Source organism: Xiphophorus couchianus, chromosome 22 (genome assembly GCF_001444195.1).
Source record: "Xiphophorus couchianus chromosome 22, X_couchianus-1.0, whole genome shotgun sequence".
Taxonomy (NCBI): Eukaryota; Metazoa; Chordata; class Actinopteri; order Cyprinodontiformes; family Poeciliidae; genus Xiphophorus; species Xiphophorus couchianus.
The window spans coordinates 24,452,406-24,480,358 of NC_040249.1; the positions used below are offsets into that span (position 1 = coordinate 24,452,406).

General features: G+C 39.9%; 2 protein-coding genes and 1 long non-coding RNA gene across 5 annotated transcripts in view; 2 read left to right on the top strand and 1 right to left on the bottom strand.

Moving 5' to 3' along the window:
* Positions 1-27,953, top strand: part of LOC114138016 (NLR family CARD domain-containing protein 3-like) — a 45,812-nt gene that overhangs the window by 13,424 nt on the left and 4,435 nt on the right. Inside the window, exons 1-6 of one of the 3 annotated variants that reach the window (XM_028007001.1) lie at positions 18,544-18,614; positions 20,304-20,420; positions 20,812-20,928; positions 25,453-25,531; positions 25,684-25,909; positions 26,041-27,883. In XM_028007001.1, coding sequence (XP_027862802.1) covers positions 18,604-18,614; positions 20,304-20,420; positions 20,812-20,928; positions 25,453-25,531; positions 25,684-25,909; positions 26,041-27,883 — 2,393 coding nt within the window. In that variant the 5' untranslated portion in view covers positions 18,544-18,603. Of the gene's footprint in view, positions 1-18,543; positions 18,615-19,275; positions 19,319-20,303; positions 20,421-20,811; positions 20,929-25,452; positions 25,532-25,683; positions 25,910-26,040; positions 27,884-27,953 lie in introns of those variants that run through there. The other 2 variants (XM_028007002.1, XM_028007003.1) reach the window with 2 other exon arrangements.
* LOC114138015 (NLR family CARD domain-containing protein 3-like) lies at positions 160-16,240 on the top strand. The gene is given in 13 exon segments (XM_028007000.1): positions 160-324; positions 485-601; positions 2,287-2,409; positions 5,248-5,364; positions 5,776-5,851; positions 8,995-9,217; positions 9,404-10,718; positions 10,720-11,166; positions 11,325-11,498; positions 12,210-12,383; positions 13,420-13,593; positions 14,284-14,330; positions 14,453-16,240. Coding segments are annotated over 13 exon segments (3,612 nt in total). The 5' UTR covers positions 160-235; the 3' UTR covers positions 14,989-16,240.
* On the bottom strand, positions 9,850-26,716 carry LOC114138079 (uncharacterized). The gene is made up of 2 exons (XR_003594148.1): positions 26,652-26,716; positions 9,850-9,999 (listed from the first exon to the last, which is right to left on the bottom strand). It is a non-coding gene; the product is annotated as an uncharacterized LOC114138079 (long non-coding RNA).

Here is a 27,953-nt window from a genome sequence, read left to right on the forward strand (position 1 = left end):
GTTTCCACTTCACAAAGCACAGTTTGCACATCAAAGCAGAGAAAACTGACCCAGAAAAAGATCTCAGCTGTCTAGGAGAGCTTTTCAATGTCGTTGATAGGAAAATGAGGAGCTGCTGATCTGTTTCCATCTCATTAAATAAAGGATGATCAGATCTGATGTGCAGATAATTGTTTTGTGTTTCCTCTGCAGGTGAAGGGAGAAAGTGTGTGTGAGCTGATGTGAATTCAGCAGCATGGATCAGTGTGAGGACAGAGAGGAGGGAGTCCCTCCCTCTAAAACCACTCTGTGTGGTGAAGATGAGAGCCAGAGCAAAGGTCAGAGGTGAGGTCACCATCTCTCTGTTTAACAAGAACTTACATCCACTTAACAGCAACACTAACAAATTATATTTTTGCAGTTTTAATCATAGCTTTTTAAACCGATAAGCCCTGTCCACTATAAAGGTTTTCTGTTTTTTTAACATTTATATTTCTTTTCTTAGGATGGAGAAAGTCACACTTAAAAACAAGCATGAATTTAGGGACCTGTCCTTCAAAAGCCATGATTCAAAGGATATATGGTGGGATTTTAAATCAGATCAACCTCCACCACCAGAGAGGTGAGCTGTATCCAACTGTTGCAACTATGAACACTGAGTCAGCTTGAAATGTTTTTATTCTGACCAGGTGGAAAGAACAGATGTTCTTGGAGGAGTCCTGGATTCTTCTATCTCATGTTTAACAGCTCTGGTCTTGTTGATTTTGGGCCTCATTGATTAGTCGCCTTCATTAAACCCTTTTCTTTTGTTAAAGTGAAATATTTGGCCTGAACTTATCTTACTCTGATAGGGTCACTGTTGCAGAGTATGTAGAGGAATGTTTATTTCAACTGAGATGGAAACAACAATAAAATTATGATAGAAATTAGATTTCATTCAATAGTTCATTCTCCCTGTGGTTTCACTTTGAGCCATTAATTTGAAAAAAAAAAAGAATATATATATATAAAAAAAGAATATATATATATATATATATATATATATATGTAAATATATATATATATACCAGAGCAATAGAGGCCCAGATCTACCACACCAGACAAGACCCAAGGTGTAGGTTGTGCAAGGAGGCCCCTGAGACAGTCCAGCACATAACAGCAGGGTGCAAGATACTGGCAGGGAAAGCGTACATGGAACGACATAACCAAGTTGCAGGCATAGTGTACAGAAACATCTGTGCAGAATATGGACTGGAAACCCCGAGATCAAAGTGGGAAACACCCCCAAAGGTGACGGAGAACTCCAGAGCTAAGATCCTGTGGGACTTCCAGATCCAGACAGACAAAATGGTAATGGCGAACCAACCAGACATTGTCGTAGTGAATAAACAACAGAGGAAAGCCGTTGTGGTAGATGTAGCAATACCAAGCGACTGCAACATCAGGAAAAAGGAGCACGAGAAACTAGAGAAATACCAGGGCCTCAGGGAGGAACTGGAGAGGGCCTGGAAGGTGAAGACCACAGTGGTGCCTGTGGTCATCGGGGCCCTCAGGGCAGTCACCCCCAAACTGGACCAATGGCTACAACAGATCCCAGGAACAACATCAGACATCTCAGTCCAGAAATGTGCCGTCCTTGGCACAGCCAAGATACTGCGCAGAACCCTCAAGCTCCCAGGCCTCTGGTAGAGGACCCGAGCTCAGAGGACAAGAACCACCCGCGGTGGGTGAGAAGGGAATTTTATATATATATATATATATATATATATATATATATATATATATATATATATATATATATATATTTTTTTTTTTTTTTTTTTTTTTTCATTCAATAGTTCATTTTCCCTGTGGTCAGGCATGTGCAAGGGGGGGGCTGCACCTGCCCCTTTTATGCTTGATGCCCCTAGTGCCCTTTTTGAGGTTTTTTTGTTTTTCCAAAAATGTATTTATTTATTTATTTTAATCTGTCAGAAGGCCTGCTTGTGCCCCTCAGCAATAATATTTAGCTAAATATAATAATTTAGCAAAATAAACTAGTCTGGCTGCCCTCAGTCTAATTACTCTCAGTTTCTCTGCCTCCATGTTGTTCAGACTCCGGGTCCATGGTGAGGAGGAGGGGGGCGGATCTGTGCCTCTAACTATCAAATTATGGGCAAGAATATTTTTTCATACACTGGTATTGTTGAAGACAATTATTAGGTCCCCTTTTTCATTCTATTCACTGTCCATATTGGACTCTCATCCAATGGCTGTTGTGTAAACAGAATCTTATAAAATGGGTTATAATAATATTTCTATTTTCAGGACCCATCAGAAATTCCAACTTGAACCTGAACTTGAACCACAGCCTGACCTCATGTCAGTTGTGAGCGAGAACTCTTATGATTTTCATATCGACTTTGAATCTTCTGGACCCTCCTCAGAAAGGTGAACTCTAAGGTTAGAAATATATCTATTTTAAGTAGAACTAAAATATTAATAGAGATAGAAATTATTTTAACAAACCTACTTCAAAGTTACCTATAAGCCATTGATGTCTGAGACAGTTCCATATAATCTAACAATAATTGTATCTACTATACAAAACCCCTTTAATTTTCCTTTTCCCAATAATACAAGTCTGATGTAGTCACACACAGCCACAAAAAGCCAGCAACTCTTTGGCTTGACGCTGTGAGTGCAGAGCCAGATGAGAAAGTAACTATTCTAAAGGGCCCAGGAATTAAATACGGACAATGTACAAAAAACGGAGGATGACGGAAGGTTTATTAATGAGCTGGTGTGTTTTAGACAGTTTGCAAAACCAAGAACAGAAGACTGATCCAGATCAACATACCCAGCCATCTCTGAGTAAAAGAACATATTTTTTAGCTCTTTGACATTAATTAAAATGATGTTTCAGCGACAGCTAATCTTTTTCCTGCAAAACTTGTCAATGAAGATCAGAGTTGATGTGTTTCAGAGATGTGTTTCCTCTGCAGATGAAACAAATTATCATTTATCTGTTGTAAGTATAGTTCTATATGTTAAAGTATAATACCCTATGCTATAATTAAATTGAAAAATATTAATATAATTTACAGTTTTCTTTTTTTTTGCTTGGATATTCTATATGATTTTTAAAAGACAAGAAAATAATTTTGAATATATATTTTGTTAAATCTTTAAATCAAAACTGACATCTAGCTGCAGGAAGGTGAAGTGATTCTAATCTGTAACTGTGTAAACTGAGTCAGTTCCACCGTTTTTGAAAGGTCAGTTTAGATCTTTTTCATCTACTGCATTTTCATGCAGTGCAAAGTGTGTTAAATATATTTTCTGAAACAATGCAGTAAAAGTTCATAGGAACAGTTTGTCATTCTGTGAAATGCTGGCTTCCATAACCTTCACTTGCCTGTAAGAAATTGTTGAAATTATACAACAAACTCCCAACACATTCCCTGCTCTTTTCCAGGTGCTTATACTGACACAAAAAGCATCCATTATAACAAATGATTAGTGTAAAAACTTTTGTTTCTTATTAAACTTATTTTATACATGTAAAATATATAAAGGGAAGGGCATATAAAGAGCTACACTGATTATAGTTGATAAAATCCATGTATTTTGAAATTTGGTTTTAAAAAAAAATATCAGAGGGGACCTATTATACAAAATCTACAATTTGCCTATTTTTGTACCTTCATTTAAGTCTATACTGCATCTAAAAACAGCTCGAGTGCATTTAAACACCATCCAACTGTTTTGGGGAATAAATTAATGTGTTTTGGTGTCTGGAAAATGAGCTGTTTCAAAAACCTTCCAAATTTAACGTCACAAATCAGCAGGGGGGTTCTCCGGGAGTATGGGGTACCGGGCCCTTTGATACGGGCTGTCAGGTCCCTGTATGACCGGTGTCAGAGTCTGGTCCGCATTGCCGGCAGTAAGTCGGGCTCGTTTCCGGTGAGAGTTGGACTCCGCCAGGGCTGCCCTTTGTCACCGATTCTGTTCATCACTTTCATGGACAGAATTTCTAGGCGCAGCCAAGGTGTTGAGGGGATCCGATTTGGTGGCCTTAGGATCTCATCTCTGCTTTTCGCAGACGATGTGGTCCTTTTGGCTTCATCAGATCGTGATCTGCAGCTCTCGCTGGATCGGTTCGCAGCCGAGTGTGAAGCGGCCGGGATGGGGATCAGTGCCTCCAAATCTGAGGCCATGGTCTTGAGCCGGAAAAGGGTAGAGTGCCTTCTCCGGGTCAGGGGGGGTGTCCTGCCCCAAGTGGAGGAGTTTAAGTATCTCGGGATCTTGTTCACGAATGGGGGAAGAAGGGAGCGGGAGATCGACAGGCGGATTGGCGCAGCGTCTGCTGTCAAGCGGGCGCTGTACCGGTCCGTCGTGGTGAAGAGAGAGCTGAGCCAAAAAGCGAAGCTCTCGATTTACCGGTCGATCTACGTTCCCACCCTCATCTATGGTCATGAGCTTTGGGTCATGACCGAAAGAACGAGATCGCGGATACAAGCGGCCGAAATGGGTTTTCTCCGTAGGGTGGCTGGGCTCTCCCTTAGAGATAGGGTGAGAAGCTCAGTCATCCGGGAGGGACTCAGAGTAGAGCCGCTGCTCCTTCACATCGAGAGGAGCCAGTTGAGGTGGCTTGGGCATCTGGTCAGGATGCCTCCTGGACGCCTCCCTGGTGAGGTGTTCCGGGCACGTCCCACTGGGAGGAGGCCCCGGGGAAGACCCAGGACACGCTGGAGGGACTATGTCTCTCGGCTGGCCTGGGAACGCCTCGGAGCTGGAAGAAGTGGCTGGGGAGAGGGAAGTCTGGGCCTCCCTTCTGAAGCTGCTACCCCCGCGACCCGACCTCGGATAAGCGGAAGAAGATGGATGGATGGATGGATGGATGGAAATCAGCAGGCACTGCTTGGGCTAGCAAAGACCAGCCCGTGCTGAGCTCCAGCATGGGTGGTTAATTGGTTCTACCACAGGGTGTGCTGTGCAATGTCTGCAGTGTTAGCAAGTGTTTTGTTTGTTGACTTACCATTGCCTTTTTGTTTTATCCCTTTTATTGTTTTACTGTTTTTGCATGATTTCACTGTAAAGCACACTGGTCTATCTTTGTTATTTTTAATTTGCTATAAAAAAATAATTCAGATTAACGTTGCTGCAAACAGGATTTGCCAATAGCTTTAAAGGCATACAGACAGTCTCTGCAAATAGAATTTGTCAAAACTCTTCATCAGAGTGAAATAAAGTGCTAGCAATATTTAAGAAAAATGTTTTCCTTAGAATGAAGAATGTTACAGCTGAAAGTGAGCACACATACCAGAATGTGTCCTTTAAAAGCCATGTTTCAAAGGATCTTTGGTTTGAATTTAAACAAAATCAACCTTCAGCAGCAGAAAGGTGAGTTGTTTCTGAATACTAAGTAAAGCAAGATAATTCCACCATGTGATTGTGAACTTTGATATCTTTTTCATAGATTATTCTCGTACTGAATTGGGTGTATTGGATGTTTTCTAGCATTATATATGGAGAAAATTAGTGAAGATATTGATGAGGTGATGCTCACAACCCATGGTCACTGTTCAAGCCAGTGCTATGTGGGCATTCACCTTTATATTTCATATTCCTCTTCTTATTAATTATTAAATTATTTATTAAATCTTATTGTATTGTGTTTATTTGATGCTATGAACTTTTAAAATTACTTTTATTGCAATATATTTGGAGATTTAATATCTAAGAAATTTATTTTAGGAAATCAATTTATTAGTACATTTATTTACTAATAAATTGCTCCTGCTTCTTTCACAGAGTGGATCATCACTATTCTGATGATCCCAGAAGTCAAGCTGCCCACAATGAAATGCAGCTGGACTCCATATTTAAGGTCAGTAAATGTACAAAATCTACTTTTTTGTTTGTTCTACTTACGGTATTCGCCATTCAGATTCAGTTCAAATCAGAAGTACTTTATTGAAATTAAATGTTGGAAGTCACATTGTTCAAAGTTCTTCAAAGGGATGGTGATGGCTATTGGCAGGAAAGATCTCCTGTTAAGAAGTGTATAAGATAGAATCTTAAGAAGCTTCCAACCGGAAAGATAGAGGGAAGAATTTAACATTAATCTGGAACACAACACTTAAAATTAAAACCAATTCAGAAGCATTAAAAGAGATTTTGACTATGCCTTATATATGTAGCAAGTATACATGTTTGGGAAGTTCTTGAAACTGTCCCAAATGTACGTTAGCCACAGGGACTGGATTTCATTACTTATGTGAGTGTGAAATATAGAGGCATTTTGGCAGGCAGAATGTAGAAAAATAGCTCTGCTATAGGGCAAACCCTTCCCTCAGTTCTGTGTCTCCTTGGACTCATACCCAGCCACCTGCCACAAAGAGATTATACAATTCCTACTGATGTTGGCTAGAAACTATATAGTGCTTAAATGGGTTGGTTGCGGTGCCCCTTCGATCCAGAAATTCAAACTTAATTCCTGAAGTTATTGTATTAAAAGAACTGAGATATTGTCTGAATGGGAAACACCATTCCCCTTTTTAAAAAATGGAAACAAGTTCTGGATTGTCTCAAAATTAAAAGTCCAATAATGTCAACCGGCATGATGTATAGAGGGAGTATTGGTTTGTAAACACAGCGGATACATGCACAACTGCAGAAAGAGCAGGGCAGGCCTTTAAACACTCACTGATTACTATGATTACTTGCATTTATCTTGCTGTTTGACATGAGCTAGCATGTTGTCAGCTTACTGTAACTCTTTATCACAGCATGTCAAAATAAGTTATGCTACCAAATTGACATTAGGGAATGAGATACGTCTTAATGACCCATACACATTAATTGCAGGTGAGTCAATAAATGACAAGTGAAAATGGCCCAAATGTCAGACAACACTTACTAGCACTTTTAAAGCAATTTTGTTCACCGGAAGATCATTTGCTCTCAATGTGATATGTTGAGTCTCTCTAAATGAGACAAACACTTACTTGGTGAGCAAGGACATTGGAATACAGTTTTCCTAAAATGCAAATTTACATTTTTAAAAAACATTCATATTTAGCATTCAAAGGACAGATTTAATAGTTTCTTGATATTTTGGTCACAGTTAGCAGGATAATTAAGATATAGCTGCATCCAACAAGGCAAGTGATAATAACCCATCAGAAATCAAAATTGTAGCAGGTTTGAACCAGATGATGTGCTAAAAAGCTGCATGCAGGAGTTGCGCCAGGCAAAGAGAAGTGATCTGTGCTGGCTATGAGTTGTAAATCTTATTTACAAAAATAATTTACAATTTTAAATACTTGAGCTACTTAAGTAGCTTAAGTATTTAAGATACTTGAGATATTGTAAGTAGCTTAAATAGTTAGAATAAAGTACTCTTGCCTGTTTTGTATCGGTGCTGTACAAATGTTGTCTTGTTCTTGTGATTGTTGTTTTCCTTTTTCTGTATGAATATTCAAAAATGTTCATATATTCAAAAATGTTATTATATTATGAGTCTAATATGAAAAAAGAAGCCTCCAACCGAAGAAGCTGCTTTTCATGACAGTCTCATAAAGAGAATGCCTAAGGCTTTCAATAATCTTCTTGAGTTTACATAAAATCCTTCTTTGCACCATAATCTTCAGAGGTTCATTGGTACTCCCAAGAATAAAACAATTGACAGCAGAAGAATTAACACTCTCAACAACAGACTCACAGAAGATATGCAGCATCTTGCTACAAAGCTTGAAGGAAGGAACAATTGCTTTGTTCTGGTCACATTCAAATCACAAGGCAGGTGAGGTTTTTTGGTACCAGGTTAAGGCAGGATATCTTCCACAATAACAGAACCTTCTCCTGGGCCAAGCAAGGTTGAAGAGGTGCTGCAGAATCCCACAGAGCTGCTCTGCACCTGCACAGGCCTTCAGGACTCTTGGGCTGACTCTATCTGTACCAGCCTTGTCTGGTTCAATTTCTCCAGCTGCCTCTTCACTTGACCTCTAGAGACAGACAAATGGGAGGTGGAGGCAAAGAGAGCAGCAACATCTCCTAATTTGGTTGAAGACCAACTTGTAGAAGCAGAAGACCTCATAACTAAAGTGGAAAATAAAACATCTCAAGTTTGATGGGACAAAGGAGGGTGGGATCTCTGATCGGGCGGAGAAGAGAAGGTTAATAAGCTTGTTAATGAACTGAATCTGTCCAGAATCTATCCAGACTTCCACCTATCCACTTCTCCTTTACTTGAACCCTGTGATCTTTTTAATCTCTGACCACATCTCTCTAAAATTATTCCTTTGTAGTTTGTTCTGTAGTTTCTTCATGAACTTTTGCTTGCTGCGTCTAATCTTGACGTTGAGCGTTGAGCTGCTTCTGTATGGATTTCAATAATTCCCTGTCTCCCTGCCAGAAAGCTCTCTTATTATGGTCTCAGATCATTGGTGATACATAGTTTGTCATTACCATGTGGGAATTGTGTTGTCCACACAGAAGTTTATATAGTTGATCACATACTCAGACATGGCGTTGATGTCCTCTCCATGTTGCTGGAAAAGAGCAATCCAGTCTGTACCCTCAAAACATTTCTGCAGGGCCTTGTTAGCTTCATGTCACCACTTTCCCACAGGCATTTTATTTACCAATTGTCTCTGAGCAAGAGGTGTATATTAAGAGCATAGATAAACAAAGATGTGGTTTGATTTTCAGAGAGGATGTCTTATTTTGGAGAAATATGAATCCTTGACATTTGCATAAAACAAATCCAATATCTTTTTTCTAAAACAATTGACAAACATTAAAAGCATAGCCAAGAGTGAGGCATGATTAAAATATCAGATATTTTCATGAATACACTGGGGCATTGTCTGTAGTTTAGCAACAGTAGAACTGATGACTTTACATGCAATGTTTGCAACAGCTCAAGGTTGTATGTAAGTGGTGTCCAAGATAACAGTTGTGAACTTTCGTGGTCACCTATCTATCATTAGCAAAACTATTTTTAAATCACAAACTATTCTGTTCCAGCTGCTGGAGGACAACATTGTCATTTTTGTGAAAAATGAGCTGAAGAAGATCCAGAGGGTTCTCAGTCCAGTTTCCAAAATATACCCAGAGAGTCAGATACGTGGGTTGTTGGAAGGTGAGAAGGAACAGCTGAGGAAGAACAGCAGAGAGGCATTGATGAAAATGACTCTGAATTTCTTGAGGATAATGAATCTGACTAACCTGGCTGACCATCTCCAATGCAGTAAGACATCTACTAAGATTGTATCTCCTGAACACATGGGACATTCATACATCAGACAGAACAAAATCTCTTCAAATAAAATCTAAATCTAAATAACAATAAAATCATTGTCTCTAGGTCAAAGATACTGATTGTTTTTGTTTTGTCTGTTTGTTTTTTTTTTAAATTAAGAACATTTTGCTACAGTCTATGAGGAGAACATTAAAGCTGGTCTGAAGAAGAAGTTCCAGTTTGTCTTTGAGGGGATTACTAAAGCAGGAAGTCCAACCCCTCTAAATCAGATCTACACAGAGCTCTACATCACAGAGGGAGGGACTGGAGGAGTCAATGATGAACATGAGGTCAGACAGATTGAAACAGCATCCAGGAAACCACATAGACCAGAAACAACAATCCGACAAGAAGACATCTTTAACGTTCCACCTGGAAGCAATCAACCAATCAGAACAGTGATGACAAAGGGAGTGGCTGGCATTGGGAAAACAGTCTTAACACAGAAGTTTACTTTGGACTGGGCTGAAGACAAAGCCCACCAGAACATCCAGTTCATATTTCCATTCACTTTCAGAGAGCTGAATGTGCTGAAAGAGAAAAAGTTCAGCTTGGTGGAACTGATTCATCACTTCTTTACCGAAACCAAAGAAATCTGCAGCTTTGAACACTTTCAGGTTCTGTTCATCTTTGATGGCCTGGATGAGAGTCGACTTCCTCTGGACTTCCACAACAAGGAGATCCTGACTGATGCTACAGAGTCCAGCTCAGTGGATGTTCTGCTGACAAACCTCATCAGGGGCAAACTCTGGATAACCACACGACCTGCAGCAGCCAATCAGATCCCACCTGAGTGTGTTGGCATGGTAACAGAGGTCAGAGGGTTCACTGACCCACAGAAGGAGGTGTACTTCAGGAAGAGATTCAGAGATGAGCAGCAGGCCAGCAGGATCATCTCCCACATGAAGACATCACGAAGCCTCCACATCATGTGCCACATCCCAGTCTTCTGCTGGATCACTGCTACAGTTCTAGAAGATGTGTTAAAGGCTAGAGAGGGAGGAGAGCTTCCTAGCACCCTGACTGAGATGTATATCCATTTCTTGGTGGTTCAGACCAAAGTGAAGACAGTCAAGTATGATGGAGGGGCTGAAACAGATCCACACTTTAGTCCAGAGAGCAAGAAGATGATTGAGTCTCTGGGAAAACTGGCTTTTGATCAGCTGCGGAAAGGAAACATGATATTCTATGAATCAGACCTGACAGAGTGTGGCATCGATATCAGAGCAGCCTCAGTGTACTCAGGAGTGTTCACACAGATCTTTAAAGAGGAGAGAGGGCTGTACCAGGACAAGGTGTTCTGCTTTGTTCATCTGAGTGTTCAGGAGTTTCTGGCTGCTCTTCATGTTCATCTGACCTTCACCAACTCTGGTGTCAACCTGATGGAAGAAGCACAAAGATCCTCAAAGAGGTATACTTTTTTTTCAAATGCCAAAACTAAAATCTCTCCATCATAAAGCTGTAGACCGGGCCTTACAGAGTTCAAATGGACACCTGGATCTTTTCCTCCGCTTCCTCCTGGGACTCTCACTGCAGACCAATCAGAGACTCCTACAAGGTCTGATGACACAGACAGGAAGTAGCTCTCAGACCAATCATGAAACAGTTCAGTATATCAAGGAGAAGATCAGTGAGAATGTGTCTGCAGAAAAAAGCATCAATCTGTTTCACTGTCTGAATGAAATTAATGATCGTTCTCTAGTGGAGAAGATTCAACAGTCTCTGAGTTCAGGAAGTCTCTCCACAGATAAACTGTCTCCTGCTCAGTGGTCAGCTCTGGGTTTCATCTTAGTGTCATCAGGAGAAGATCTGGATGTGTTTGATCTGAAGAAATACTCTGCTTCAGAGGAAGTTTTTCTGAAGCTGCTGCCAGTGGTTAAAGCCTCCAACAAAGCTCTGTAAATACTTTTCTTTTATACAATAATTTATACATTTGTATGTTTTGGATATCAAGCAAATCAAATATGCTTGGTCAAGTATTTATTCTGTATTATATTTGCTGTTAATAGAACTGATTATGTTTATTTATAGTTTTTTTTTATTTTTGACTCCTTAGGTTGTGTGGATGTAACCTCTCAGAGAAAAGCTGTCAAGCTTTGTCCTCAGCTCTCAGATCCCAGTCCACTACTGTCACAAAACTGGACCTGAGTAACAACAATCTGAAGGATTCCGGAGTGCACCTTCTGTTACATGGACTTGAGAGTTCAAATCACAGCCTAAAAACCCTTAGGTAATTATCAGGGACATGGAAATGAATTTTCCTTTCAAGCCAAATTCAGTTTTTTATATCTATGTCAAATCACATCCAATGGCATAAAATAATGAAGACAGCACATAGTTTACAAGAGAAACTAGTACAATTGAAGAGGCAAGGAAACAATCTATACCAAATTCAGTTAAAGGAAAATGGCATTCCTTCAATTTAGTAATGCATCACATCCACATAAAATCATGTACTCTATTTCAAATCAACCAGAATAATATAATAACACGCAGTTGATCATAAAAAGACAAAATGGTAAATATTCTGTAAGTCAGAAAAAGTTGTTGCTTTGAGTTGTAAACTCTGCAGAGATCTCTCATCCAGAGCAAGATAAGGTGACCAAAAGGAGTTCCTACTGCTATTTACTTGATTGACTTGATGAGGTCGACTATCCACTGTCACTTCATACTCCATCTGAGGGAGTGACTGCTGACTCTACAGCAATGGAATCAATGGAATCAACTAAGTTTCCTGAGATGGAAAATTTTTATGTGTTTGAACAATTGAACTTGGCTGCACTACAAGACTTAAATGTGCCTATATAACTGCATTGATCAGATTATTTCTTTGCAAAGTGTCTTTAGAGGATATTAATTGGGAACCGAGGCTATGCAGTACAAATAACTAAAGAGAATTGATTTAAAATAAATTAGTAAATATTTTTATGCTCTGCTTCAGGCTGAGTTGCTGCAACCTGTCAGAGAGAAGTTGTGAAGCTCTGTCCTCAGTTCTCAGCTCCCAGTCATCCAGTCTCAGAGAACTGAATCTGAGTAACAACAACCTGCAAGATTCAGGAGTGAAGCTACTTTCAGCTGGACTGGAAAGTCCAAACTGCAAAATAGAAATTCTCAGGTAAACTACAGATTTTTAAATTCCATTTCTAAATGCACCAGACATGGGAAAGTGGTTAGCAACTTGGCAGCCCAAACTCTTGTACAGGACTCGTGTTGAAAATATCCCCAAAAGAAAAAAGCTGTGTTGCACAGACAATGATAAAATGTCATTGTTGATAAAGTGTCTTGTTAAGTAATTGGTTATCCAGTATCAGTGGAGCTGGTTGAATTCTTTAAATACCTCAGTATAGAAATGGATAATTGACTTCTTCTCCCTGCATGTGGCCCTCATTTATGAAAAGGGTTATCAAATTCTCCACCTGCTAAGAAAACTAGAAGTGTTTGATTCATAAAAATGCATTCACATTGGTTTATAAGACAGTTATTGAATTAATTCCCATATCTCAACATCTCCTAATACAGTTTGAATCCAATGAAACACAAAACAAAACATTTCTGTCAACAAAATTACTGGTTCAATTCAACACTTGTTGCTGAGCTGTGCCATGCTGGTCAGGAAAGGTACTTGGATCACAGAGTACCATTCATTATGCCTTCATAGTGTTTTCATCTTCTTCCCTCTAGCAGATGCTATAAAGTAACCCCTGTCAGGAAAATTATTTCTAAAAATAATTTGTCCCTATAAAATGACCCTACTAAACAAGCTACATTTCCTTTATTGGTTTCTGTTATACAAGAACTTTTAGACTTTTATCTTTTTTCATAAACACCTGTAAGTGTTATTTTTACTTATTGTTTCTTTGATACTTGTTGTATGTTTGAAAACAAACATTGTAACATGAAGCCATGTATATAAACATATTACAATCAGTTTACAAAATTGTAGGGGCTAAATGTATCTATCTTTATACAAGCTGTTAATTATCAAGAAGAAATTTTTCAAGATTTTCTGATTTCAGGATCATTCCACATTGGATTTATTAATCAGTTGTAATTGTTTCTTAGTTTTTATTATTTGGAAAACCTAACTTTGTAGAAATTTGATTCAGCCTGAACATTTTTTGAAAAAAGATATGAATTTTCTTTGTTTTTAGCTTGTCGGGATGTTTAATCACAGACAAAGGCTGTTCTCATCTGGCCTTTGCTCTGACCATGAATCATTCTCATCTGAAAGAGTTGGACCTCAGCTACAATTGTCTAGGAGAGTTGGGAGTGAAACAGTTGTCGTTTGGACTGCAGGATTCACAATGGAGACTAAACACTCTAAGGTATGGAGACAACTGATACAGAGAGTATTTAGTAGAAGAGAAAAAATAAAAAGCAAGCTCTGTGTTATCTTTTTCTCTTTCTTTTCCTGGAAATAAATATTTTTTTGACTCATAAGTTTCCACATGTGACCTGCTATATTTAATAAAATTATAAATGATTATCTGAAACATTGTGGCAAAAACACATATGTTTGTTTTAAGGTCACACCTGGGAATTAACTTTTTTAAGCCAACATCTATCTCTTTTTTGCGGTTCCACCACCTCTCCCCATTTGCAACAGGAGGGATGAGCAACATAAGTGCTCTGTGAGTGGTTTGTCTGTCTGACTGGCAGCAGTTGCTTTTGGCTCAAGACTGTATGATTACTTGGTGGTTCCCCATTTTGGATTTTGAACCAAGCTGCTCTCTTAGGAAAAACAATCTTTTAGGTAGTTACCACGTAATCTTAGTCACATATGCTGTCATATGTAATTTCAATAGGTATTATGTAAATCTTTGTTTTTATATCTATTTTTTACTTTAAAATTATTTTTATTATGTGATTTTTTTTACATTTTCATTTCAACTTCTGTAATTCTTTGTAGTTAAGTGTAAAATAAAAAAGTAGGGTTTTTTTATCGTGCCTTAAAATGTTTGTGCTTGCTTCTGAATGAGACTGATGGTCTGACCCCTCAACCCTTGCCTTTTCAGAGTGGACCCTGCCGGAGTCCAGTGGCTAACACCAGGTCTGAGGAAGTGTAAGTGTGTTTGTCATTTCATGATTAACAGCAAAGCATCTCACAACCAACCATTTTCAAATTCTTCAGGTCTCAAATGAGTCAATTATCAGTAACTGGGTTTTCTTTATTCTCTTCATCAGATTCTTGTCAACTCACAATCGACTTAAACACAGTGAACAGAGAGCTCAGATTGTCTGACAACAACAAGAAGGTTACACGTGTGAAGGACCGTCAGTCTTATCCTGACCATCCAGACAGATTTGATGTCCCTCAACTGCTTTGTCAAACTGGTTTGACCTGTCGTTGTTACTGGGAGGTTGAGGTGAGAGGAGAAGTGGATATATCTGTGAGCTACAGAGGAATTAGAATTAGAGGATACAGTGACGCTTGTTGGTTTGGACGGAATCATCAGTCCTGGAGTCTGTTCTGCTCTGATAAGGGTTATTCTGTGTGGCACAATGCCAAAAAAACACCCATCCTCTTCTCCTCTTCCTCCTCCCCCTTCTATGTCTCCAACAGAGTAGCAGTGTATGTGGACTATCCTGCTGGGATTTTGTCCTTTTATAGAGTCTCATCTGACACACTGATCCACATCCACACCTTCAACACCACATTCACTGAACCTCTTTATGCTGGATTTAGAATATTTCCTGATTCCTCAATCTGTCTATGTTAGGTTAAAGAGTCTCTGAGAAAACAGACACATGGAGATTAGAATTATTCTTGGATGTAGATGTTCTGTTTCTGTCTGTTACACACCAAATATTTTCGGCATCAAAGGTTGGGACTCTTTCACCATAACTTTAACCAAGAGGATTCAGTAGCACAATTTATTTATTAAAAATTATTGATCCTATTTTATTACACAGAAATTAATCTCAGACACCTAAGACTTTCTCTCTCATATACATATTTTGAAAATGTTTCTGATTATAACATGTATTTCAATGTGTCACAGCACAATTAATGTAGTGAAAAGATGCTTAATATTCTACATAGCAATATTGGAACAATGGTAGAACAATATTGGAACCATGGGGGGTTGCTAGTTTGATTTCCACTGTATCTGCCTCTCTTATTGTGTCCTTGGGAAAGACACTTCACCCACCTTGACTGCTGCCATTGCTCAGAAAGGCTGATGACGCAACATCTTTGGGGCACAGTGAGTCTGTAACTGTGGCTATAAAAAAGTAACTTGCCTTTATCAGAATGTGAATGTGTTCTTGAATGACTATGTTGAATCCTATTCAAGTCTGGTTTTGATTCTAAAAATATGGATCATTTTGTATCCCTGTAAATTGCCTAAAGAATTTCATTGATATGTACTGACCTGCAAAAACAAAGAAAGACAGATTAGTACCGTTAATTGGAGAAATGAAGAGGGGAAAGGGGGAGAAAACACCCGTTTTTGATGTACCCATGTTAGAGAACAGATGTATTGAATAAAAAAAATTATTATATAGTCCTACTCTGTTGTTTAAATGTATTATTAGCTTTAATAATAATAATACATTTAATTATATAGTTCTACTCTGTTGTTTAAATGTATTATTAGCTTTTTCTCTTGTTTATATGATTTCTTGTTTACTAATAGATTTTAATTCATCTGTAATTTAACAGACCTTCCTCCAGTTTTTACTGCTCTTATCCACTCAGTATACCACTGAGTGTACTCAATCATTACAGATCAGTATTACAGAATGACAGAATGTAACCTAATTTCTACCACCTAACAAGTTGATCTTCTCAGTCCAGTTGAGTTCTAAATAATTCTAGATTAGTGTAATTCTTGGAGTACTGATATAATGTTTTATATGTGTGTGTTTTGTTCTTTTGCTTTGTTCTTGTGAGTAATATTGTTTCATGTGGATTTTGGAAACTACTGCAAGCAAATTGTGCCCCAGGAATAATAAAGTATTTGAATTCAATTCAAGTCTGTTCAGCTATGCTTCTCTCCTAAACGAAAGAACTAAACTAACTGATGTTACTGTTAACTTTCTACTATTTCTTCAACTTAGAAAAATTATTCTTGGTTAAGAACTCCTGGATCTTTTGCTGCTCTGTCATCTTAAACTCCCATTCTCCTGAGCCTGGCAACACTAATCAGATACTCCCACAGCATCCTTCCTGATGAAAAGGAGTTGTCTTACTCATAGTCACATCATGCAAGCTCAGTATGCTCATTCAGGAGAATGGATTATTGCAAAGTTGGTGACTTGATATATCTGCACGGGTTTCCATGCTGAAAGGTTTTTGTACATGACTCTGTACCTTCTAAATAGTTTATATTTAACTTCTGCAAATTTCTTCGTGTCCTATATGCAAGTATCCAAAGTTTTTGAAAAAATAACATCTCCTAGGTAACCCTAGACACATGTAATAAACATAAATGGTCATTAATTAAAAGGTGTGGACTTTATATTTAATATGTTTAGTAAAGAGTAATTTGTGAATGTTTTAGGTAAAAGGTAGTTTGTTGTTTGAAATACAGATTGGTGGGAAAGTATACTGCTTAAGCTGCTTCTCCCTGTGGTGAAAGACATTGGGTAAGTCAGATAATGCTTATTGTTGGCTGATGACCTCACCCAAAGTTACTTACAGAAATGCTTATGGGTGTATACTCTGAGTGGTGAGACTGGTTAGAACAGTTGGAGTTGACAGTAAAGGAAAATCAATGATTAGAGAGTCAAATTGAGAATTATGTCTCCTTTGTTGGCAAGTTTAATCAGGCTCTGTTCAACTGGCTACAAACAGCTTTGGCTTGTCCAAGGGATCAGGGGATGAGTTATTGTTTAGGGCAAGCTTTAAAACCTGTCAGTACTGGACAAAAGAAAATGAAATACCCATTATGGGATAAAAAACATTTCATATAGGAAAGGGGGTCTTTATTTATATTTCCCTTTTGGTGATATCTAGGTTAACTTATGTCAAGTCAAGTTAATTTATATAGTATATTTCAGCAACAAGGCAGTTCAAAGTGCTTTTCACTATAGGTTATAACATAGTAACAAGTTATGAAACATCAAGAAACATTGCATTTTGTCAAATGCCATAATCAAAATCATGAAGCAAATATACATCAAATATACAGATCAATGTTCCAGTTATTGTGAATCAAAAGCAACTCTAATCAGGTGAGTTTTTAATCTTAAAGTCAGGTCAGTGTGATGACCTGAAAAACACAAGGTATCTGGAGAAACTGTTGCTCTTCCCATTGAAAAAGTTGCTTTGGAACCTTTAACTGGCCATATATAACTAGCTAAGACAAAGGTGGGGTGGTGTTTTAATTCTTTTTGTAAAATTTGGGATCACTTTAAATTTAAATATAGAGGCAAGGGGCACAAGATGGTTGTGCTAGATATCTGGTGACAGCCTTATAGTACAAAGATGCTATTACTCCTCAGGCTGGAGCTTTCAATGTACGGTCACATCTAATAAATTAGTCTGAAATTATTTCAAAACAAATTGACCTCATGATTTGCTTTCTGTAATGTTCCTTCCATAAATTTGTTTAGTTTCTGTTAAATGACTAACAACCTTTAACAATACATTTATTGTGTCATTATGTTCATTATTACATTTTTCTCATTTCAAATATATAATGCTAATTTGTATTATTGCTATAACTATATTAAGTGGAAGAGGTTATGTTTTATTTTTAACGTATCTGAGGTAAATGGTTTTCTAGTATTAGAAAAAGAAAAAAGTCACATGGGTTTACTACGCTGACATCAAATAGTTTATGTTTGTACCACCTGAGGGAGACAAATCCCCACTAATAAAAGATCCAGTTGGTTCCCACTTAAAGCTGATTATCAGTTCCGCTTCCAGAACTGAACTTGGATCAGGAAAATAATTAAATAAAATGTTAGTTTGTGTTCACACTGGGAATCATGTGAAAGGTTCATATCTTCAGACATCATCACGTGATTTTTTTCTTTGACTCACTAGTTAGACCAGTCTGACCAGTCAGAGCATGTGTTGTTCACTGAGGCAAGAAGCAACCAAAAGCTCTAATCACTTCATCATTCCATCATGAACCATTTTATATCAACTTTTAATCTTTGTTATTAATATTTACTCAAACTCACAATGACATTCTATTTTCCATGTGTTTTTGGTGCTCAGAAAAACTTCAGGATGTCTATTTTTTATTTTGATATTAACTGACCTGACCTGCTACCCCTCCTACCTGTCCCGCCTCCATTACAGGCGCAGCTCCAATTCATTTCAGGAAGCAGCTAAACTCTGTCACAGTTGGTTGGGTCCACACTTCAACTCGTTGGACCATATGAACAAACTGTAAGTTTGATTTGTTTTATAATTGAACTTTGTCTTAACTATCTGTCCAGTTTGTTTCTGCTGTCTGATGTCTGGAAAACATGTTCACCTCTGGTTTAAGCACAAATCTTAACTTCCTTCCTTTACTTTCTGTTTGTTCCTCAGTTTCTTCATTTTTCAGGTGTTCAATTTGATTTAGCTTCAGTTTTTCTCCTCCCAGCAGCTGAGATCTAAAATGTGTCTTGGTTTGTATTTTGTGATTTATAATTCTCTGAAAACTAGCCAGTATAAATAAGTCTGATGTTCTGTACCACAATGATCCTTTGCTGTTTAATCTATCAGCTGAAATGGTTTCAAATGTTGAACTGAGTCAATGTGATGGATTGAAGCTTCCATAGTGAATCAGTGTCAGTGAATGAAAACTTTGTTCCATCTATGGCCTGACAGCTGATGCAGCTTCCTCTGACTGCATTCAACTGACACTGATATGAAACAGAGAAGAAGAGCCAATCAGAGGAGCAGCTGATCTTTTTCCAGCTCTAATGATGTAAACGATGATCAGAGTTGATCAATGATGTGTGTTTCCTCTGCAGGTGAAGGTAGAAAGTGTGTGTGAGCTGATGTGAATTCAGCAGCATGAATCAGTGTGAGGACAGAGAGGAGGGAGTCCCTCCCTCTAAAACCACTCTGTGTGGGGAAGATGAGAGCCAGAGCAAAGGTCAGAGGTGAGGTCACCATCTCTAAGTGTCCACAGCCCTTTTCACACAGCGTTCACACAATATCAGGGCCAAACAGACGTGGTGTTGAAGCTGCTGCTGCTCCTCTTTGGTGCTTCATCCAGACTGAACAGAGCAGCCCAGCATGGTGTCAGTGTTTCTTCCAGCCAGCAAGTCCATGTTGCAGAAGCAGCTGAGTGACAGCAGCCTGTTGGTTAGAGCTGTGGGCTTCAGCAAGTCCCACAGAAAAAAATCACCAAATTCCAACACATTTACAGCTTTTTTTAACCAACAGACCCCTGAAGAATTTGAACAAAGCGATATGTAGTATAGGTATAGCGCATAGGCTACTAGACAGGATTTGATTGACTCACTGTGTGAATCTGTCTACTCATGACAATATGAATTTAGTATGTGAACACAACACTGTGCATTTAAAATAGATACTGTTGTTCCTCACTATGGATATGTAAAAAAGTGAGGCTACATTGTGTTTAAATTGTGTAGTGCAGTGGTCCCCAACCCCCGGGCCGCGGACCAATTGGTACCGGGCGCGCAAGAAATAATTAAATACTTCCGTTTTATGTGTTGAGTCTGGAGGATCTTTTATTTTGAAAATCCTTTAACCGGATTCTGTCGGTTACATCTTGAGTGTCAACATTGAGCCCACAAGCAGCAGAATGAGTTAGAAACAGCAGCAACTGCCCCCCGGTCCTCAGGCAAATATGCGAAGTCTCGACAGGTCCGCGGCACTAAAAAGGTTGGGGACCACTGGTGTAGTGCATCATTTCTGCACAATTATTGTGTAGCATTCTGTATCTGCAAACAGAATAGCAAATTTTACTTTGTCCCATCTCTCTGTTTAACAAGAACTTACATCCGCTTAACAGCAACACTAACAAATTATATTTTAGCAGTTTTAATCATAGCTTCTTGAACCGATAAGCCCTGCCCACTATAAAAGTTTTCTGTTTTTTTAATTTTTTTTCTATAGGATGGAGAAAGTCACACTTAAAAATGAGAATGAATCCAAGGACCTGTCCTTCAAAAGCCATGATTCAAAGGATATATGGTGGGATTTTAAATCAGATCAACCTCCACCACCAGAGAGGTGAGCTGTATCCAACTGTTGCAACTATGAACACTGAGTCAGCTTGAAATGTTTTTATTCTGACCAGGTGGAAAGAACAGATGTTCTTGGAGGTGTCCTGGATTCTTCTATCTCATGTTTAACAGCTCTGGTCTTGTTGATTTTGGGCCTCATTGATTAGTCGCCTTCATTAAACCCTTTTCTCTTGTTAAAGTGAAATATTTGGCCTGAACTTATCTTACTCTGATAGGGTCACTGTTGCAGAGTACGTAGAGGAATGTTTATTTCAACTGAGATGGAAACAACAATAAAATTATGATAGAAATTGAGTTCATTCAAGTTTGTTTTCCCTGTGGTTTTACTTTGAGCCATTTTATTTTATTTTATTTTTTTTTTTTTTTTTTTTCTATAGGATGGAGAAAGTCACACTTAAAAGCAAGCATGAATTTAGGGACCTGTCCTTCAAAAGCCATAATTCAAGGGATATGTGGTGGGATTTTAAATCAGATCAACCTCCACCACCAGAGAGGTGAGCTGTATCCAACTCCTGCAACTATGAACACTGAGTCAGCCTGAAATGCTTTTATTCTGACCAGGTGGAAAGAACAGATGTTCTTGGAGGTGTCCTGGATTCTTCTATCTCATGTTTAACAGCTCTGGTCTTGTTGATTTTGGGCCTCATTGATTAGTCGCCTTCATTAAACCCTTTTCTCTTGTTAAAGTGAAATATTTGGCCTGAACTTAGCTTACTCTGATAGGGTCACTGTTGCAGAGTATGTAGAGGAATGTTTATTTCAACTGATATGGAAACAACAATAAAATTATGGTAGAAATTAGATATCATTCAATAGTTCATTTTCCCCGTGGTTTCACTTTGAGCCATTAATTTGAATATATATATATATATACAGTGTTGTTGCGCAACACCCCCCGCTGTAGCTAAGAACTGGCTTGAGCACTGCTTCCTCATGGACCCCTTTCTTCATCAGTAGTACTGTGTTGAAGTTCAGTACTTACTTTACAAAATCTTGGGCGTTGAATCTCAGCTTGATCCCCGTAGCTGCAGGCCGATCTTGAGCTTTAATCCAAACTCTCTGCCCTGTTTTCAGTGACACTTCAAGCTGCAACTTCCCTTTTCCTTCTCTAAGCAAAAAGGAGAAGTGTCTTCGCCTCCCTGCTTTCTGTGACGTGAACGGAGTTCCTCTGCAGGGGAAGACCTGCTCTTCTAGCAGTTGTCACTGTGTCCATCAGCACCAAGAGGTACTTCTCACCTCTCTTTCCTGTTGTCCCCATTGGCTCTGCTACATCCATGCAGACTGAACCCCATGGGACAGTGCTCTTGATGAACAAACCTTCCATCCGCTGCCCTCGGCGACCTGCGTTGTATTGACCACACACTTCACAGTCCCTCAGCACGCGTTGGACTTGTTTCACTGGGATCCAAAGATCTTGCTCCTCCAGCTCCTTACGGGTAGGTCGCACGCCTGCATGTCCAAGGGCCTCATGCACGCTCCGCACGACCTCGACCACGTACTCTTCTGGGACCTCCCGTCCTCTGGGAGTACTGTCCCACTTCTCGGTACCGACAAAGACGATCTTCCTTTGTTGGACATAACAGTCCACTTCATCATTCCCACGCCAATGAGCTCCCTCATGCGTGTGTGCTCTTTGATGCTCAACTTCTATCTCCAACTGCATTTTTAGCTCAGCAATCTTTTTCCACAAATCTTTGTGTGCCACGGGCTTGCCCTTTGCAGTCTCGAAACCATTTTCTTCCCAAATGGCCAAGTCCTCTCTAAGGGCTTGAGCACAGTAGTAACTGTCGGTTACTAACCTGGCACTCTTGATTTTCCTTTTCACCAGCTCCAGCAATCCTTCCAGTACTGCTGTTACTTCTCCGGCTTGAGCACTACCGGGAGCTTTTCCTTTCTGACGGCATTTCTCTCTGCCATCCTGCTTCAGAATAAATCCCCAGTATGCCGACTGGTCGGACCCCTTTCTGGATCCATCGGTGTAGATTGTCCATTCCGGTTGTTCTGGCTTCTCAGATGTCTCTTGCGGTCGTTTCTTACTGGTGGGTTGTGCTGGCCCAATTTCAAGCTCCGGGTCCAGCAGGATGTCTTTAACCATGTCTGCGTCTGTGTGATGATGTCAGCTGCTGGTGTTTGTTCCTCTGTTGCCGGATGTCTTCTCGATGGCTGCAGTGCAGGACGCGGTGTGCTTCCTCATCCATCGTCGGCTGATGACACCTTTCTCCGTCTCCTCTGCATGGTTGCTGGCTGGTCTGGTCAGCATTACATCACGAACCACTCCAGCAAGAGTGAGCCAGCTTTCCTTTGTCAGGGGTTGATGTTTCAGTTCCTCATTCTTGGAACCAACTTCCCCACTTGCTTCAGGTCTGAGTCACAGTAGCTGTGTAGAAGCTGATGCAGTTCTGTTGAGGTCTCCTCCTTTTCCAAACGATCTGGACGGCCGGCTTCCTCCGGTTTCTTCCCCAGATTTTCCTCCTCGAAGTGATCATCCATCACTCCGTTTCTCTGTCGGTTCGAGTTGTCTATCCCCCAAAGCCTCTCTTTAGCCTTCGAGCAGGGATGGGTCTAGACTATGTTGGCTACTAGCTTCACTGTCTGGATCCGGTCATTTATCCTCAGTAGGAGCCTTCCCTCACCTGTATGCCATACAGTTACTGCAAGGGTTGTGACTGACGGCCTTATCAGTCACCATTAACTCTATTCCTTAAGAGTTAACAAACCAAGTGAGCTATTCAGATCCTCACATCTGTTTTTACTAACTTGGCCATAGGGCCCTCCTACTCCGTTGGACTGGGCCCCACGTTGGGCGCCACTTGTTGTTGCGCAACACCCCCCCCCTCCTTTCTGTCTCTACTCTCTCACTCTCGTACTTCCTCTTCTGAGAGGGGAGATGTGCTACCAGCTCTCCGTCTAACGGGTCCGTTGAGTTTCCTAAATCTGCTGGGATTTACCCTGTCCAGAACTGAAGTAAACTCTGTTTAAGCTGGTTTCGAGAAACGATTCGCCTGGTTATCTGACGGCCTACATCCAGGTGTCCCACCCTTCTTCCCCCTGTGAATTAGCCAGACTGAGCAGCCTACAGCCAACTAGTTTCACAGAGCACACCTGTTAACGGTCGCTCGTTCTCTATTTTACAACTTGCATTTGTTATTGAACCAGGTAGGTTTTAGTGACTCGGGCGAGTCCCAAGGATGAGGTTTTAAATATGGGCTACCAGCAACCTAAAAACATTTTCCACCTCTTCCTCTCCAGAATCAAACATCACAGCTATTTTACAACCATCAAAGAACTTTAAGGTGACTCATTAACTGAATGTCCACAACATCTTTAGATTTTCTTTATGCTAAATATTTTATTAGTAAGGCATTTTTGCAAGGGTCAGTACAGCTTAATTCAGTAGCAGAAATAATCAAATAAGTAAAATCAATCATCTAGTCTATCTTTCCCTACTGCTGACACTGAGAACTAAAAAAGGGAACCTTTGAGAGAGACGGACAGAGTTTGGCGCCTCGAACCCCAGACCTGGCACGATGATGAAGAAGGTGTTGCAACAGGAGGAAGATGTTGATCGATGAAGGCCAGGATCTCCGCAGGTCTGATGAGCCTCCTCTCCGCATGGATGCTGAGGTCACACAGGACTTGGTGCTGGCAGGAAAAAAGGCACCAGTTCTTCTTCCTTGTCTTTGTCTTCATCTTTGTCTTTGGGGTCTGAACCCAGCCGATGAGAGAAGTGCGATTCGAAGCCACAGATTGTGGGCCAGACGGGTTGGTCTCCATGTGCAGGACAGTCTCCGGCTCCGTGGCCCCGGCTCTTCTTCAGCTGCAGAGTTCTTTGTCCATCTCGATCTTGGCTCGAAGCTGCCCGGAGGATCCAACGAACGGTTCCTCTTTTGCACCCACCTTATATAGGGTTTATCTGTCTGCTTAGACAGATGATCTCATATCCGTCACTGTCTTAAGAGACATCATGTCATGATGTCTGTGCCAATGTCTCAGGGTTGCTCAACCTCCTGTGTCCCTTGCCTGCACAACCTTTCACCTACTCTCTACCTCCAACATATCAGTGATGTTTAATTGCAGTTACACCTTTTTACACCATTTCAAGTTTAATGTCAAAATCACATTTATATCACATTTATTTTCTTTAGCTTCTCTGATTTAGCATTCATTTATAATTTTATAACCATAACTTATATCACATTTATTTTCTTCAGCTTCTCTGATCTATCATTCATTTATGATTTTATAACCATAACTTATTAATTATTCTTATTATAATCTTAATGTGAGTTATTACAGATGTTTTTCTGAAAAGAAACCAAGAATAATACATGATTCTAATTATTTACTACTAAAGTTACAGTTACTTGTTTTTCTTGTAGTTCCCACAAATATAAGTGTATTATTACAAGTAAACCAATATTCATATAAGTATTTTACTTTGAATCTTATCCAATTACTAATAATGTTTAGATTTAATTTTTTAAAACTTTCATGCTTTAAACTAAGAAATAGTCTCAGCTATTTTTATAAATCTGCAGGCTGGAAACTTCCTCTTTTTCCAGGAAACCTGCTTTTCCTGTTTAATGAATCTCTCTGACTGACTATGATTTTTTATGATTAGATAGAAAAAAGTAGAATTAAAGCAAAGTTTGCATGAGACAAAAACAACACACACAACTAGATTTATTTTATTGACACTTAAGTCTAATGTTGGGCCTTGATGTCACTTGAGTGATTCATTTTAAAGATAACTTTATTTATTATTACTGTTAAACTAAAATCTCCAGCATGGGGAAGTGGGATGAGCTCGGATTTTCTTGACAACAGTATATATAGTACAGACCAAAAGGTTTGGACACACTTTCTAATTGAATTCAATGAGAAGGTGTGTCCAAACTTTTGGTCTGTACTGTATATCCCTTCATGGACATTTATTATTTGTTTGTGAGTGAAATGTGCGTGTGCAGGTCTGTGTGGCTAGATACTATGTGAGCAGATATTTCATGGTTTATCCACAGAATGAGCCAGAAGATATCAGAGATTCCCAGTGGTCCATCTGGCCCCCCGTATCAAACACAGCTGGACTCCATATTTATGGTCTGTACAACAACTACTTTTCCATGCGTTCTTGGCACAGTATTCTCCATGCTGCACAGACTGACCAGAGGGCTGTCAGTCTGTGCAAGAAGTAACAGATACATTGGCTGCATGATTTTAGCTTGAGTTCTTCATTTATTATTTTGTTCCAGTTACTGAAGGAAAACATTGTCACTTTTGTGACGAATGAGTTGAAGAAGATCCAGAAGGTTTTGAGTCCAGAAGACCCAGAATGGTCAGAGTGTGAGAGAGATGATGAGGAGTTAGAAGGTGAGAATGAAGAGCAGAGGAAGAGTAGCAGAGAGGCAGTGATGAAGATCACAATGAACTTCCTGAGAAGGATGAAACAGGAGGAGCTGGTTGAGCGACTCCAGCGCAGTAAGAGAATCTATACCAATATTTAACCTGATAATTCAGTCACTTATTCAATCAAGTATTGATGTCTGTGGAATAAGATATTAAATAGACCATCAGTAACTGTTTCCATAAATAATTGTCTTTTCACTCAGAACATCTTACTGCAATTGGTCAACATAAACTAAAATCCAGTCTGAAGAAAAAGTTCCAGTGTGTCTTTGAGGGAATCGCTAAAGCAGGACGTCCAACCCTTCTGAACCAGATCTACACAGAGCTCTACATCACAGAGGGAGGGACTGGAGAGGTCAATGATGAACATGAGGTCAGACAGATTGAAACAGCATCCAGAAAACCGCACAGACCAGAAACAACAATCCGACAAGAAGACATCTTTAAAGTCCCACCTGGAAAAGATCAACCAATCAGAACAGTGATGACAAAGGGAGTGGCTGGCATTGGGAAAACAGTCTTAACACAGAAGTTCACTCTGGACTGGGCTGAAGACAAAGCCCACCAGAACATCCAGTTCATATTTCCATTCACTTTCAGAGAGCTGAATGTGCTGAAAGAGAAAAAGTTCAGCTTGGTGGAACTGATTCATCACTTCTTTACCGAAACCAAAGAAATCTGCAGCTTTGAGCACTTTCAGGTTCTGTTCATCTTTGATGGCCTGGATGAGAGTCGACTTCCTCTGGACTTCCACAACAAGGAGGTCCTGACTGATGCTACAGAGTCCAGCTCAGTGGATGTTCTGCTGACAAACCTCATCAGGGGCAAACTGCTTCCCTCTGCTCTCCTCTGGATAACCACACGACCTGCAGCAGCCAGACAGATCCCTCCTCAGTGTGTTGGCATGGTAACAGAGGTCAGAGGGTTCACTGACCCACAGAAGGAGGAGTACTTCAGGAAGAGATTCAGAGATGAGCAGCAGGCCAGCAGGATCATCTCCCACATGAAGACATCACGAAGCCTCCACATCATGTGCCACATCCCAGTCTTCTGCTGGATCACTGCTACAGTTCTGAAGGATGTGCTGGAGATCAGAGAGGGAGGAAAGCTGCCTAGCACCCTGACTGAGATGTACATCCACTTCCTGGTGGTTCAGACCAAAGTGAAGACAGTCAAGTATGATGAAGGAGCAGAAAAAGATCCACACTGGAGTCCAGAGAGCAGGAAGATGATTGAGTCTCTGGGAAAATTGGCTTTTGATCAGCTGCAGAAAGGAAACCTGATATTCTATGAATCAGACCTGACAGAGTGTGGCATCGATATCAGAGCAGCCTCAGTGTACTCAGGAGTGTTCACACAGATCTTTAGAGAGGAGAGAGGGCTGTACCAGGACAAGGTGTTCTGCTTCATCCATCTGAGTGTTCAGGAGTTTCTGGCTGCTCTTCATGTCCATCTGACCTTCATCAACTCTGGTGTCAACCTGATGGAAGAAAAACAATCAGCTATCCCTACATTGTTTAACAAATCAAAAATAATATCTCTACACCAGAATGCTGTTGACCGGGCCTTACAGAGTTCAAATGGACACCTGGACCTGCTGCTCCGTTTTCTGCTGGGACTTTCACTGCAGACCAATCAGAGACTCCTTAAAGGTCTGTTTACACAGACAGGAAGTTGTTCTCAGAGCAATCAGAGACTTTTACAAGGTCTGCTTGTACAGACAGGAAGTAGCTCTCAGACCAATCAGAAAATAGTTCAATATATCAAGGAGAAGATCAATGAGAATGTGTCTGCAGAGAAAAGCATCAATCTGTTCCACTGTCTGAATGAACTGAATGATTGTTCTCTAGTGGAGGAGATCCAACAGTCTCTGAGTTCAGGAAGTCTCTCAACAGACAAACTGTCTCCTGCTCAGTGGTCAGCTCTGGGTTTCATTTTGTTGTCATCAGGAGAAGATCTGGATGTGTTTGATCTGACGAAATACTCTGCTTCAGAGGAGGCTCTTCTGAGGTTGCTGCCAGTGGTTAAAGCCTCCAACAAAGCTCTGTAAGCAACCAGGGGCGGTTTTTTGTTTATCTGTTGAAATAAGTTTGACTATTTATATTTAATCAGGAGG